Source organism: Equus przewalskii, chromosome 6 (assembly GCF_037783145.1).
Source record: "Equus przewalskii isolate Varuska chromosome 6, EquPr2, whole genome shotgun sequence".
Classification (NCBI taxonomy): Eukaryota; Metazoa; Chordata; class Mammalia; order Perissodactyla; family Equidae; genus Equus; species Equus przewalskii.
The window spans coordinates 3,475,249-3,489,807 of NC_091836.1; the positions used below are offsets into that span (position 1 = coordinate 3,475,249).

Below are 14,559 nucleotides of genomic sequence, written 5' to 3' on the forward strand. Positions count from 1 at the left end.
GCCCGCCCGCCCGCCTGGCCGGCCAGCACCTTTGTTCTTGCCTCGTCCGGGCACCGCACATGCACTGGCCCCCCCCTCGTCCGGTCCCGCTTCACGTCTCCACAGAAACCTCGAACGCTCGAGCCTGGAACAAAGGCTCGACTCGCACGTGGACACACCGGGCGGGCAGCTGGCACCCGAGTCGGCAGCGTCTGGGCTCTGTAACTCCCTTGTTCATTTTTGAAGCTCCCCTCCGAACAGTTTCTAGAAAAAGAAGTTGGAGGTGGCCGACAGAGGGCTGATGCATTTCGAGGAAGAGCCTAGAATGGTTATTCCAGCGCTAGCACAGAGGAGAGAGGGGGTTTTCCTTTGAAACACACGCCCATGGCCCCACCGCCTGCACCTCGTTAGCGTTGACCCCACAGGCTCTGTTTTCTAGAAATTCCGATCAGCTTATTCGGAGTCCGGAGGCGGTGTTTGCTGAGCAGGGCTTTCTGCTCCTCTGGCCCTGCTGTCTGGCGGGGCTGCGGGAACTGGGGCTTGCACCTTCTGGGGGGGTCGGCTGGCCCGGCTCCTTTCTTTGCTCTCTCTCTCCCTGGCCCCTCATTTAAGCCATTTAAAATGGCCACCCTTGCTTTATTGGCTGCCCACGTTTGGGATGCTTTCTCCAGTGGCCCCGGGGTGGCTGGGGGAGGGGGGGTGGGGAGGTTCCATTTTTGTCGGTGTCTTTGAGGGGGGATGCTGCTGTGAGGCAGATTCCCAAGCCGGGCTAAGATGGTTCGACAGAAAGCGTCTGTCCTGGCCGTTGGGGCCATCCCGGAGTCCGTAGGGACTGGTGGAGGAGACGACTGGATTCAAAGTCTTCAGTTGGGCTGTGTGCGCCCGACTTCGTTGTTGTCGCGTGTTGAACCGGGGACTGCCGCCATCTGGTGTCTAGATGGAAAAATAAACACCCCGCGCCCGCCCGACCAGGAGTTTCGGGGGCTGGGACGGGCTTGTGTGCTTACCCGGAAAGAGACGCGATGATCAGTTTCCCCTGGGGGCTCGTGGCGCCCTTGGAGGGCTGGAGCCCCTTCCTGTGACTTGAACGTCCTCAGAATCCAGTGACACCCCCCCGCCCACCGGCCTGGGGAGGGGAAGCCAGCCTGCAAACTTGGTGGTGTGGCCTTGCCTTGGCGGGCGCTGGGAGTGGCGCTCCCCCCACTGGGTGCCGTCTTTCTCCCGCCGCCTCCAACGGTGGCTCGTTTTGGTGGCATCCAAACCAGTTTTCATTTGCCCCTCGGTCTGTTCGTTTAGCACAAGGCCCTTCCCCAGTTTCTGAAAACCTGCGTGTGCGTCCGCTGAACAGCGCATGGCCGAGTTCAAAGCGAGTCGGATCGAGTCCTCTCAAGTTCAAGGGAGCGAATATTTTTGAGTGCCAGCGACCTCGGGCACTGTGCGTTTTAATTTTCACCTTTCAAACACGCAGGAAAGTTGGAAGAACCGTGAACAGCTAAACACTTTCCCCTAGATTTTAGCAACGACCTTCCTCGTATTCGCTTTATCATGTAGCGTTCTTTTCTATCCTCGCCCCGTCCACGAATCCGTCTTATTTTGGAGGGTGCATTTCTAAGTCACTTGCAGACGCTAGTTCATGTTGCCCGTAAACACGTCAGCCTGCCCGTCGTTCACCGGAGTTCCATATCTGTTTGTGGTTCTTGTAGGTAAAATTTGTATCTAGTGAGAGAAACACGTTGTAAGCAGACCATTGGGAGTTTTGACACTCGTCTACACCCGCGTAACCAACTCCTGTCTCCCTCCATTGGTAACGTAATATTTGGTCCGTGGAAAAGTCTTCGTAACGTCCGTCTCAGTTACAAAGCGTGATGGTGACAGGAGCCCCTGTGTGCGTTACACGCGTCCATCGAGGCTGCAGTGGTCAGGATGTCGGTGAGGAGACAATGTGGCTTTTATAGATCTCTGAAGGTCCCGTCTTCCTGTGTGACCTCTGTGGCTGTTGCTCATTGTCCTTCCCACTCGGCCGCCTGGTGAGGGAATGCAGAGTCGTTGCTGTCTTCCGGGTAAGGGAGCCAGGCCTCGGAGCGTGATGCAATTTCCTCAAGGTCGCACGGCTAGGAAGTGGCCCGGCCGCTGGGACGTGTGGACAGTGCCAGGAGGGTGTGGGGGACGACGGTGCGCCCACGGCAGCCGCCCCGAGCGAGTCACGGCTGCAGACAGACCGGGCTCCTGGCGGTAGAAAGCAGCGCCATCTCCAGTGGGTGCAAGAGGACGGTGGTTTTTCACAGAATGTTCTAGAATGTTCATGATCCTTTTTTTTTTCCTTCCTCCCTTTTGAAAGAAGCAGGGCCTTGCAGTCCCAGGTCGGCAGTGAGGTTGGCTGAGCCGCTAAAGCAGAACACAGTCGAGTCTTTCTTCAGGATATGGGAGGGTTTCGTGGCTGGCTTGTTTAGGCTGAATAGGTTGGCGGTTATGTCGCTTGACTGGCGGAAATGCGGAGACGAATGGGGGCAGGGACTCCGGGCGGCGGGCCCAGCCTGGGCGAGAGCCACCGTCATCTGGCGCCTTTTTTTTTTTTTGGCTGCCCATGAAAACAACAATAGCTGTCATTCGTGGCGCCTTTGACGGGCCCAGGTACAATGCTTTGACATCATTTTCCCCCGTGGCCACTGGCTCTGGCCAGTGACTCTGCTCCCACAACAAACCTCGGGGCTAATTGTGGCCCCGCCACGCGTGGGCATGGTGCAGATCGAATTCGGGGAGGACACGGACACAGATGTGGAGGGCTGAGCCCTCGCCTGGGTGACGATAAAGGCGCAATAAATGATATAACTCAGAGTGTCCCCCACTGCTGACATGGGGGCCAGATCAGTCTCCTGGGGGGTAGTGGGGGGGCGCTGTCCTGGGCACTTCAGGGGGTCAAGCAGCCTCTCTGGTCCCCACCCTCTAGATGCCAGAGCACCCTCAGGTGTGACGACCACAGATGTCCCCAGACATGGCCCCTGGGGGGCACCGTCACCCCTAGTTGAGAACCACTAATTTCATAGATAATCTAGGAAAACAACTAAAGAGGCTGTGTTGGGGTCAGTCTGAAAGAGCAGTTGAAACAGCGGCCTGCGGGTGGCCTTGCGAGGGCCACTCATGTCACAGTGCCCCACCTAACGTCCCTGCCTTGAACGCCGGCCCGGTTTTCCCCGAGGGCAGATCAGGCAGCAGGTACAACAGGTCCCCTCCCAGAGACCTGGCCTTCGGGTTGCGTGAGGGAGGGTCCCCTCCCCGGGGACAGCTCCCAGCTGGACGCCACGCCCTCCCAGCCAGGGCTCAGCAAACCTTTCTGTAAAGGGCCCGAGAGTAGATACTGGTCTCCGTGGGGACACTCCGCTCTGCCACTGGGGCGGGCCAGCCCCCATAGATAGCACACAGGTGAACGGGCCTGTTCCAACAGGGTCCCAATAGAGCTTTATTTACCAAATGGCCACAGGCTGTCGTGTGTCACTTAGACCCCGCGCTGTGGTCCAGCCTCCCCGGGTGAGTGCTGCCAGGTTTCCTGTTAGGAACAGCACGGCCCCGGAATGTTCTAGAACACGTCCCCCGGGGCGCTGGGTTGCAAGAGTTTTTCAAGGGCAAGGGCTCTGGAACTGTTGGGTCTCGGGGCCCCTTTCCACCCTCCAAAGCAATGGGGCCCCCAGGGAGTTCTTGTGGCTGCGGACCGTGTTGTTTCTATCGTAGTGGTCCAGCCTGAGGGCACGTGTGCAGGCCCTTTGAGGTGTTGGGAGCCTGTGTCCCCCCATGTCACATAGGCAGGCTCCTCTGTGCCCCCGTGAGCCCACAGGAGTGACGACGGCCGGTGGCATTGTGGTGTCATCACGACAAAAGTCTGGGCCTCGCAGACCCCCAAAACGCCACCCCAGGGTGTCTTCTCCGCCGTGCCCAGCAAGGTCAGAGGGCAGAGTGCACTTGTCACCAGTGATTTGCCCTCTGTGTCCCTGACAGGCTGGGACGTGCGAGGGGGTCATGCTCTCCACTCTGCCTGCTCCTCCCCGAGGGGAGGTTGTACCCCCTGTGCCACGTCTCGGGTCCCGCTCCCTGCGTTTTCCCCTTGCCTGTCCCTGTCTGTCCGTCTGGCCGGCCCGCGCCTCCGGTTGCTACAGAGGCTGGAGGCCGAGGAAGGCGGGGGGCCGGGCTGCAGCCCAGGAAGAGATGGCGTGGTTTTCTCTTCCTTCCCCCCGTGCGCCCAGCCCATCAGGCCCTCCTGGTGCCTGCTTCCCCCTCCGGCCGTGGGTCCCTCATGTTCAGAGCTCATACTGAACATGGGGTTGTGGGACCCCATGTTCCCGGTTTGCGTCCCCTCCACCTCTCGCTGAAATTGCTGCTTGGAACCGCCCCGGGAACCTCCCCTTGCAAACCCAGTGGCATCGGTTTCCTGCCTCTGGGCAGCACGGGGCCTCGTGACAAGTCCCCCCGAGATGTCACAGGGGCAGAAAGCGGACAGAGTCGGGGGGGGGGGCGTGTGGGCTTGTTATCCGAGTTCCCAAAAGGACCCCGCGTGCTTGGTCCTCACATCCCTGACGTGTCGGTTCAGCTTTTAGCCGATGCGCGCGGGGCGGAATTCCAGATGTGCGGAAAGCTTGCTCGATTGAAAGAGAGAGACACACACGGGACGTCAGTGTCGCGGCCGCTTTGCCTCTGGGCCTGAGTCTGCTGGACCTGGTTGTCCGCCCCAAACCGCGCATGTGTATTTTACTACAGGCGATTTAAGGGATTTTCAACAGAAATTTGGGGTCATAGAGGATTGTCACTTTGGGTTTATAAGCGCAGCTCACGTCATTCAGTTTTTATGGCTTTTATTAGCGCTGTTAGCCTCCTTTGGAATTTTAGGATCTTGATAAGGAACTCGACCTTAGAATGTTCCATCACTGCGCACGGGACGCCTTGGCGTGGAGCAGCCCCGGGCCCAGCCGCTCTCCCCCGTGGTTCCCGAATGTTCGGGCAAGCAGAGTAGGGGAGAGGCCCCTCCCCTCCCCGACACCCTCTCGTCATAGCAGACAGTTATGCAAGCTTCAACTGCGGGGGCCCTTCTGGAAAGTTCCAGAAGCGGCCTCAGGAAGCCGCCAGACCAGCTTGGGAATTCCATCCCGGAGGCGGGGCCCCGGGCCAGCCCAGCCTCGCCTTTCTGGCCTCCGCAACCCCGCCTGCCCCGTGGGGGCCTCCTCGGCACCCTTGTCCCCGGAGGCACGGAGCCCAGGCCCGTGAGCATCCGGGCAGGTCCAGAGAGGGGCTTCGTGGGGGGAGCATTGTGGCTGGAAAACCCACGAGAGGAGCGTGGGGGGCTGCAGCCGGGCTCCCCACCTCTGCTCCATCAGGCCCCGCCAGAAGCAGCATGAGAATTCCTCCTGGCATGAGCGTCCGGGCCACATCGGCCACAGCCTTCCGCCTCGGCCTGACCCTCCCCCCGCCCCCCGCCCCCCAGCTCCGGTCAGGGGCGTCCTGTCTGCTCCTCAGCTCTTCCGCATCTCTCCAGAATCTTCCCACCGGCCTTGGATCCGCGTGTCCCTCCCGGCCCAGCTCCCTGCCTCTGCCCGTCTGTGGTCCAGGGGGCTCGCTGCATCTCCCATCCTCTGACATCGTCCTCGTTCCCCTCGACGTGTGGGAGACGCGTCTGATCCACTGCGTTTGGCTGTCACGCACAGCTGTGTGGCGTTCCTCTGTGTGAATAAGCCACCGTTTTGCTTGCAAATACACACCGGTGTGCACATCCCTCAGGCGTGCTCGGGGGACGGTCTGTCTGCTCAGTGGTTCCCTCGGGGGTGATGCTGCCCCACTGGGGACACTTGGCGATATCCGGGGATGTTTGTGGTTGTCACGACTCGGGGTGCTCCTGTCATCCATTGGATAGAGGCCAGGGATGCTGCCCAGGACGCCCCCACCCCGAGAGTGACCCGGTCCCTGATGTCCCAGGGCTGAGGGGCGTCTGCCTGACCTCAGAGGAACCGGGCCTGGGGTGCCAGCGTCTCGTTCATCCTTTCTGAGGCCGTTTGGCTTGCCCTCCGCTGCCCTGCCTGTCACGGTTACACTGGGGACACTTGTCTCTCTGTGTATTTAAGTTAATAAACTTTATTTTTTAATGCAGTTTTAGGTTCATAGCCAAATTAAGAGGAAGGTACAGATTTCCCACATACTCTCCACCCCACACGCACAGCCTCCCCCACTATCTACCCCCCCCACCAGAGGCTGCTTTGATGACCGTCGATGAACCTGTGTGGACATGTCATCATCACCCAGAGCCCGGAGCTGACAGTAGGGGTCACTGTCGGTGTGGTACCTTCCGTGGGTTTGGACAGATGTAGAATGATGGTGTTCACCGTCACAGTGTCACAGGCTAGTTTCACTGCCCTGAACATGCCCTGTGCCCCCTCCGCCCGTTCGTCCGTCCTCTCTCCCCCTCCTGGCAGCCACTGATCTTTTTAGCGTTTGCATAGTTTTGTCTTTGCCAGAACGTCCTAGAGTTGGAATCGTATATATGTAGCCTTTTCAGATGGACTCTTTCCTTTAAAAAAAAAAATACTTTTATTGAGATACAATTCTCTTACATACAATTTACCCATTTAAAATATGCATTTCAGTGGCTTTCTGTATGTTCATGGAGCTCTGCGGCCATCACCACAGTCCATTTTAGGACATTTTCGTCACCTCCAAAGAAACCCCATCCCTATCAGCATCACCTCCACTCCCTCCCTAGCCCCTGGCCCCCACGAGCCTGCTCTCTGTCTGTGGATCGGCCTGTTCTGGACGTTTCCCGTCCATGGGGTCGCACGCCGTGTGTCCTTCTGTGTCTGCTTCTCTCCCTGAGCGTCGTGTGTGCTGGTCCGTCCACGTGCGGCTGTGTCAGGGCCTCGCTCCTCTTCAGGCTGCGTCATATTCCAGTGTGTGGAGGACCACCGTGCATGGATCCGTTCATCCCCTGATGGACACTGGGGTTGTTCCCACCCTTAGGCTGCTGTGAACGTGGTGCACAGGTTGACTTGTCTCTTCCTTCCCATCCGTGTCACCTCTCCGGTGTCATGCCTGTCCTGTGTTGACGCCGTGTCTCACCCGCCCCGGCCTCCCTCTGGTTCCTGGGCACATGGTACCTTTGCTGGGTGGACAGGTGGCGTGGGCCCTGGTCGTCCTGGGTGGGGTTCCGAGGGGCCCGGAAGCTCCCGCAGCTGTGAGTGTTGCCGTGTTCACATGCGCTTTTCTCGGGGAGAGGGGTCATCAGATCGTGGGTTTGTGATGGATAAAAAATTACGATGGCTGTGAAGGACTCTGGATTCTGGAACCTGCCTTCCCTGGCCCCCAGGGGCTGTTTGCATATTCATAGCCATCAGCCCTTTGAGCCACTGATTTTGGTGAAAATGAGGCAGCAGCGAAAGCTGACCTTTTGTATATCTGTGGTCCCTCTCTCTTCTCCCTTTTCTTCAGGGCGCTGCTTCTGAACCAGGTCGTTCTGCCCTCAGGGGACACTGGCCTATGCCTGGGGACATCTGTGGTTGTCCTGGGGCTGCTCAACCCCCCACAGTGCCCAGGACGGCCCCCCACAGAGAGGGACCCGGAGCGTCAGGGCGGAGACCCGCCTTAGGGGCCTCTGGGTAGAACAGAATGGGCCTGAGGGTCCTGCTCGGGTGCTGATGGCCCGGGGCGCAGTTTTTAATCAAAGGAGAGCCCTCGGCCTTTTGTTCTCAGGGCTCCGGCTCCTTTGCACGCACCCACCCACCGGGTCAGGCCCAGGGTACAGATGGGGGGAGCCGCGCCAGCCACAGGCTCCCATGTCAGCGAATGACAGTGGGTGGACTCGGGAGAGAGGAGTCGACAGAGGGTGGCGTGATGACCAGAGAGGCTGCTGAGGACACGAGAGTTGAGCTAAAGCCTTACAGAGGGAGCTGATGACCGTGGGGCGCTGTCTCCTTGGGGTCACGCAGGCCCTGGGGACATCGGCCGGGTCACTCTCTGGGGGCCGCCGTCCTGGGCGCTGTAGGGGGCTGAGCAGCATCCCTGGCCCCACCCACCTGATACGAGGAGCTCCCCCAGTGTGACAGCCACAGATGTCCCCAGACGTTGCCCAGTGTCCCCCAGGGGCAGGACCGCCCTCAATCGCGGACCAGCGATAAAGGCAACGCGTGTCTATTGTACCAAAGTGATGAAACACACAAAGTATTGAGAAAACCCCCCAGATCCCTGGTGCGCGTCCACAGCATGGCCGGGGTTGAGCTGTGTGCTCACTGTATGACACCAGGCGTCCTCGTTTGAGAGGCTTTGGGGACAGTGTGCACCCCCCGGAACGGATACGCCGTATGGTCCCACCGTCCGTCCTGGACCGTGCCCTCTGCTCACGGTGTGTTCCCGCCACCGGCCTCCCGCGGGCGGGTGATGTCCCTGTCCGTGTGTCTGCAGATGGAGGACGGCCACACTCTCTTCGATTACGACGTCCGCCTCAACGACACCATCCAGCTGCTCGTCCGGCAGAGCCTGGTGCTCCCGGCCAGCGGCGGCAGCAAGGAGAGGGACTCTGAGCTGTCCGACACGGACTCCGGCTGCGGCCTGGGCCAGAGCGAGTCTGACAAGTCATCCAACAGCGGCGAAGTGGCCAGCGAGGCGGACGGGAAGGCGGGCCTGGCGGACGACGACACGTGGGACGAGACGGAGCTGGGCCTGTACAAGGTGAGGTCCCGTGGGAGGCTCGGGACGGGCGTGCTTCCCGGGGGCACCCCGCACGCCCCTCCATCCCTGTGGCCGGGCGTCCCTGGTCCCGCTGTGACAATCTCCTGCGGGTTCCTTGGCTGGAACACATGGTCCTGGGTCCATGATTCCTTCCTGATCCTAAGTCAGATCCGTGTCCTGGTTGCTGCTCTCTGCTGTGGCCTCTGCTGGGTCTGTAAAATTTCCAAATTGGCTGCCACCTCTAAGATCATGAAATTTCACAGAAAGATCTAGGTTCCCAGCTTCTCTTGAGAAATGATAGCCTCCAGGGGACACTCGGCAATATCTGGGGACATTTGTGGTCATCACGACTAGGGATGATCCTGGCATCGAGTTGGGGGGGGACCAGGGATGCTGCTCAACCCCCCACAGTGCCCACGACGGCCCCCCAGAGAGTGACCTGACCCCAGTGGCTGCAGTGCCCCGGCCGAGAAGGCCCGGTGCAGGCACGTGGCTTTGCATCGCAGCCCTGAAGCCCCTGGTGCCCAGAAACCAAAACGGGCTCCTGTCGGCTCTGCTGGCCACGTGTTCCTGCCCCGGGGCTGGTGAGAGAGCTCCTTTTCCCCTCAGGTCAACGAGTACGTCGACGCTCGGGACACCAACATGGGAGCCTGGTTCGAGGCGCAGGTCGTCAGGGTGACGAGGAAGGTGCCATCCCAGGACGAGCCCTGCAGCTCCAGCTCGACGCTGGAAGAAGATGTCATTTATCACGTGAAATATGACGAGTGAGTCCTGGCGGGCGGGTGGGTGGGCGGGCCTGGGGCGTCGGCTCCACATATCCGGGACCTGGAATTCAGGACTGCTGTGGGGACGATGATCAGGATTCAGGGGCCCCCACCCTCAGGCTCCCGACCCCACACGAAGCCACCCCTGGGGGCCCAGTTCTCCTATTGTATTTTTCTCCTATTACGTATCACCATATGGAACCATGTTATGTGTCTGTATCTCTCCTCTACTGGAACTCACAAGCATCTATTGAGCGCTTACTGCATGCCAGGCCTGTGCTGGACACAGGAAGGGCCTGTCTGTGAACGCGGGGTGTCTCAGCATCCCCCAGGCAGGCGGCTCCAACCTGAGCCATTTATTCTCTCCGGTTCGGGAGGCTGGAATCCAAGATCGAGGTGCCGGCAGGGTTGATGCCCGGTGAGGGCTCTCTGCCTGGCTTCTAGACGCCCGTCTTCTCACCGACGCCTCGAATGCCTTTCCGCTGTGTGTGCACGGGAAGAGAGGGCGCTGTCGTGTGGCTTCCTGTTCTCGTGAGGACACCAGTCCCATCAGATCAGGGCTGTAGCATTATGACCTCATTGACCTTAACTGCCTTCCTAGAGGCCCTGTCTCCAAGTACAGTCACAACAGGGCTCAGGGCTCCAGCATATGAATTTGGAGGGGATACTATTCGGTCCATACCGCCTGCGCCAGCTTCTGGCCCACCCTGCAGCTTAGCTTTGTACAACTTTCTGGAGTCACTGGATGAGTGCATCGCAGGAGCTGTAAGATTCCCATCGAAATCCGGCCCCTGGCCTGTGTTTGTCAATAAAGCTTTATCAAAACACGTCCACGTGCTTTCGTTGACACATCGGCTGTGACTGCTTTCCTGGTGACAGCAGCAGAGCGGGGCGTTTGCGACAGAGCCCTTCCAGCTCACAAAGCCGAAAATACTTAACCATCAGGCTTTTTATGGGAAAAATTTGGCAGCCCTTGTTTTTGGGGTTTATTGGTGAAAATAATGAGCCCCAGGCGAGACTGCTGGTCATGATAGATTTGGGGTCGTCCCCCTCACAGTCGAGGTTTAGCTTCATTGCTGGTGGAATATGTTTCTTTTAGGCCAATTATTTGATGCCTTTTTTGAGGCTGTTGGAATATTGTGCATATTCAGAATAATGACTTCCTGCTGCAGCCTAATATCCACTTTATTGTATTTACATAAATGGAATAACATACATCAGTCTACAAAAATCATCTTCAATACATGCCTGTGGGAAAAGGTTCCCCCCCCCAAATTTCCTCCTGGATCGGTGTCCTAGGGGACCCATGACAGGGAACCACAGGCTGGCTGCTTATCGTCGCAGTCTGTCAGAGTCCACGATCCACTGCGGCCGGGGCCGTGGTCCTTCTCCGGGGCGTCCTCTGCCTCCTCCAGCTTCTGGTGGTGGCTGGCAGTCCTTGGCTTGTGGCCTCTTCCCTCCAGTGTCTGTGTCCGTCTTCAAGTGTCCTTCTCCTCTGTGTGTGTGTCTGTGTCTGTGTCTGTGTGTCTGTCTGTCTCATTCCGTCTTCTTATGAGAGCCCCTGTCACTGGATCTGGGCCCACCCTACTCCAATGTCACCTCATCTTAACTTGGTCACCCCTGCGAAGACCCTACTTCCAAATAAGGTGCCCTTCACAGGTATGGGGGCTTAGGACTCCAGGATATCTTTTTGGGGGGCATACCTCGACCCATGGCACCTCTGTATTGGAATGTGTCTTCCATGCCTGTGTATTTCTTTTCTTTTTTGAGGAAGATTAGCCCTGAGCTAATATCTGCTGCCAATCTTCCTCCTTTTTTTTTTTTGCTGAGGAAGACTGGCCCTGAGCGAGCGTCCGTGCCCATCTTCCTCTACTTTATATGTGGGACGCCTACCACAGCATGGCGTGCCAAGCGGTGCTGTGTCCGCACCTGGGATCCGAACTGGGGAACCCCAGGCCACTGAAGCGGAATGTGCTCACCCAAGCACTGCGCCACCGGGCCAGCCCCAATGCCTGTGTATTTTTGAAGCCAGCAAATGAGATGATCGGGGAGGGGGCTTTCCGTGCTGCTGTGATGAGAATAAGTGTCGTGTGCGTCCTTTCCCTCCTCGGCTTCTGTCTCCTGTGGAGGGAGTGACGCCGTACGTTGCCCCGGGATCTGAGCGTGTGCTTTTCCTCCCAGCTACCCGGAGAACGGAGTGGTCCAGATGAGCTCCCGGGACGTCCGGGCTCGAGCCCGAACCGTCCTCAAGTGGCAGGAGCTGGAGGTGGGCCAGGTGGTCATGCTCAACTACAATCCCGACAACCCCAAGGAGCGTGGCTTCTGGTACGACGCCGAGATCGTGCGGAAGCGTGAGACCCGGACGGTGCGAGAGCTGTATGCCAACGTCAGGCTCGGGTGAGTGACGCGGCCAGCCTCCGGCCTCCGCCTGGCCTCCCTGCCTCCCTGCCTCCCCTCGGGACTCCAGCCCTCCTTCCTGGTCGCCGCTGGTGATCTTTCTGACTGACCACCTCATGGCCCTGCGCAGGGGGCCGTCTCTGAGCCCCCAACGGGCCGAGATTTCAAGCTTCCTTTTTGTCCTTTTATTTGTTTTTCTAGTTTGGCAAATAGGTAATACACTCAAATGTGTCAAAATACAGAAAGTAGCAAAGGCCACATGGTGGATATTCTCCCACCTCTCTGTCCCCTGGCCACCCCTTCTCCTCTCTGGAGACATCGCTGTTTCTGTCACCTTCCAGGGACCGTCTGTGCATCCACAAGCGTAAACATTTACATACATAAACCCGCACACAGAGGGGTCCGCTGTTCATCGGGGCTCAGCACACTGCAGTTCACAGGTCACCGCTGGCCCTCTGCCCGTTTTGGCAGATAACGTTTTCTTGGCACACGGCCACGCCCATCCGGGTGTCGATTATCCGAGGCTGCTGTGGTGGTGCGAGGGCGGAGCTGAGTAGTTGGGAAGGGGCCGTGGGGCCTGCAAGGCCGAGAAGATGCATCGTCTGGCCCTTTGTGGAACATGTTTGCCCAGCCCTGTTCGCCCTTGCTTTTGTGTGTGTGTCTGTGCATTTAAATAGAAATAACAGAAAACTTACCAGCTTAACCAGTTTTCAGGGCCCAGCTCAGCGGCATGAAGCACATTCACACGGTTGTGCCACCATCCCCTCCATCCGTCTCCAGAACTTTCCATCTTCCCAAACTGAAGCTCTGTCCCCAGGAAACACTGACTCCCACCCCTCCCCCAGCCCCTGGCCCCCATCCACTTTCTGTCTCTGTGGATGTGGCTCCTCTGGGGACCTCCTGTGAGTGGACCACACAGTGTGTGTCCTTCTGTGTCTGGCTCATGTCCCTGAGCATCACGTCCTCCAGGTCCCTCCACATGGGAGCAGGTGTCAGGATTTCCTTCCTTTTCATGGCTGCGTAATATTCTGTTGTATGTATCACATATATACATGGACATCTGGGCAGGAGTGTCCTAAGCACAGGCCCGGCAAGCACAAAGGTCCTGGGGCGGAGCCCTTCCTGGTGCATTTGTGGCCTAGCAAGGAGGTTGTTGGACTGGAGTGGAGGGAGAGAGGAATTGAGACTGGACGCCTTCATGTATCTGGGCTTTGAGGGCATGGTCGGGAGTGGTCCAGAACCAGTGTTTATTCTGTGTTGCTGGCAACCATCGGAGCATTTGAGCACAGGCGTCTCACGCTTTGACCAATCAGGAAAATTGGAAACGGGAAAATAGAGTTTTCTCCCTTCTCTTTTCTTTGGGTTGATTTTGCTTTTTCTGGTTTCTTGAGGTAACAACTTAGACGATGTGAGATATTTCCTCTTTTGTAATGTGAGCATTGAGTGCTATGAATTTCCCTCTCCTCACTGCCTTACCTGCTTCCCACTTATTTTGCTGTGTTCTATTTTTCTTTTTATTAACAGTTCTACTTTTTAATTTCCTCTGAGACTTCGCCTTTGGCTCCTTGCTTATTTAGAAATGTTGTGTTTAATTCCCAAATGTGCAGAGATTTTTGCATTGTCTTTCTGTTATCGATTTCTAGTTTGACTTCCTTAGGGTCAAGGAACATACTCTATAGGATTTCCTTCTCTCTCAATTTGTTGAGGTTTGTCTTTTTGGCCCAGAATAGGGTCTGTCTTGGTGACTCTTCTGTGGTCGCTTGAAAAAAAAAAACTACATTTTGTTGTTGGGTAGAATGTCCTATTTGTATCAGTCAGATCCTGTCAGCTGATTGTGTTGTTCGCGTCTTCTAATTCCTGCTGATCCTTTGTTGGTTGCTGAGGGAACGTCGCAGGGCCCAGCTGGAACTGTGGGTTTGTCTGTTTCTCCCTTCAGCCTCGTAATCGTGAGGCTCTGTTGTTGGTGTGCCCTCACTTGCGATAGTTAAGTTTTCCTGGTTGAATCAATTATCCTTTTATCATTAGATTATGGCCCTCTTTTTTTTTTTTTGAGGAAGATTGGCCCTGAGCAAACATCTGCCAATCCTCCTCTTTTTGCTGAGGAAGGCTGGCCCTGAGCTAACATTCGTGCCCATCTTCCTCTACTTTATATGTGGGACGCCTGCCACAGCATGGCTTACCAAGCAGTGCCATGTCCGCACCCGGGATCCGACCCGGTGAACCCCGGGCCGCCGAGAAGCGGAACATGCGAACTTAACCGCTGTGCCACCGGGCCGGAGCCCCAATATATAGCTTTTAAATCTCTTTGGTCTTTAGGTTTCCTGCATTTCCTTTTTCCTCCTTTTCCTCGGCACTTTGTTTGTCAAGGAAGCCTGGCCGTGTGGAAGGTGCACAGTCTGGATTTTGCCGGCTGCGTCCTCGTGGTGTCGTTTCCTCTGTTCCTGTGTCCCTGGGTTTCCTGTGAACTGGCGGGCGGATCTGGACCCGGGCCGTCTAGTTCCGTAGACACAGGCCACGTGTGTGTCGGGCACTTGACGTGTGGCCAGCACACACTGAGACATGCCACAAGTGCAAACACACACCGGATTTCGAAGACTGAGTGCCAAAAATGGATGCAAAATAGCTTGTTAATAATTCCTTAATATTATTACATGCTGAAGTAATATTTTGTGTACACTGGGTCACATAAGTCGTACTTAACTGATTCCGTCTGTTTTTAGTTTTT

At 57.2% G+C, this 14,559-nt stretch overlaps 1 protein-coding gene across 2 annotated transcripts in view; it reads left to right on the plus strand.

Moving 5' to 3' along the window:
- Positions 1-14,559, plus strand: part of UHRF1 (ubiquitin like with PHD and ring finger domains 1) — a 30,334-nt gene that overhangs the window by 1,720 nt on the left and 14,055 nt on the right. For both annotated transcript variants that reach the window (XM_070622676.1, XM_070622675.1), the window contains exons 3-5: positions 8,407-8,673; positions 9,283-9,437; positions 11,619-11,834. In XM_070622676.1, the coding sequence (XP_070478777.1) occupies positions 8,407-8,673; positions 9,283-9,437; positions 11,619-11,834 (638 nt within the window). The remainder of the gene's footprint in view (positions 1-8,406; positions 8,674-9,282; positions 9,438-11,618; positions 11,835-14,559) is intronic.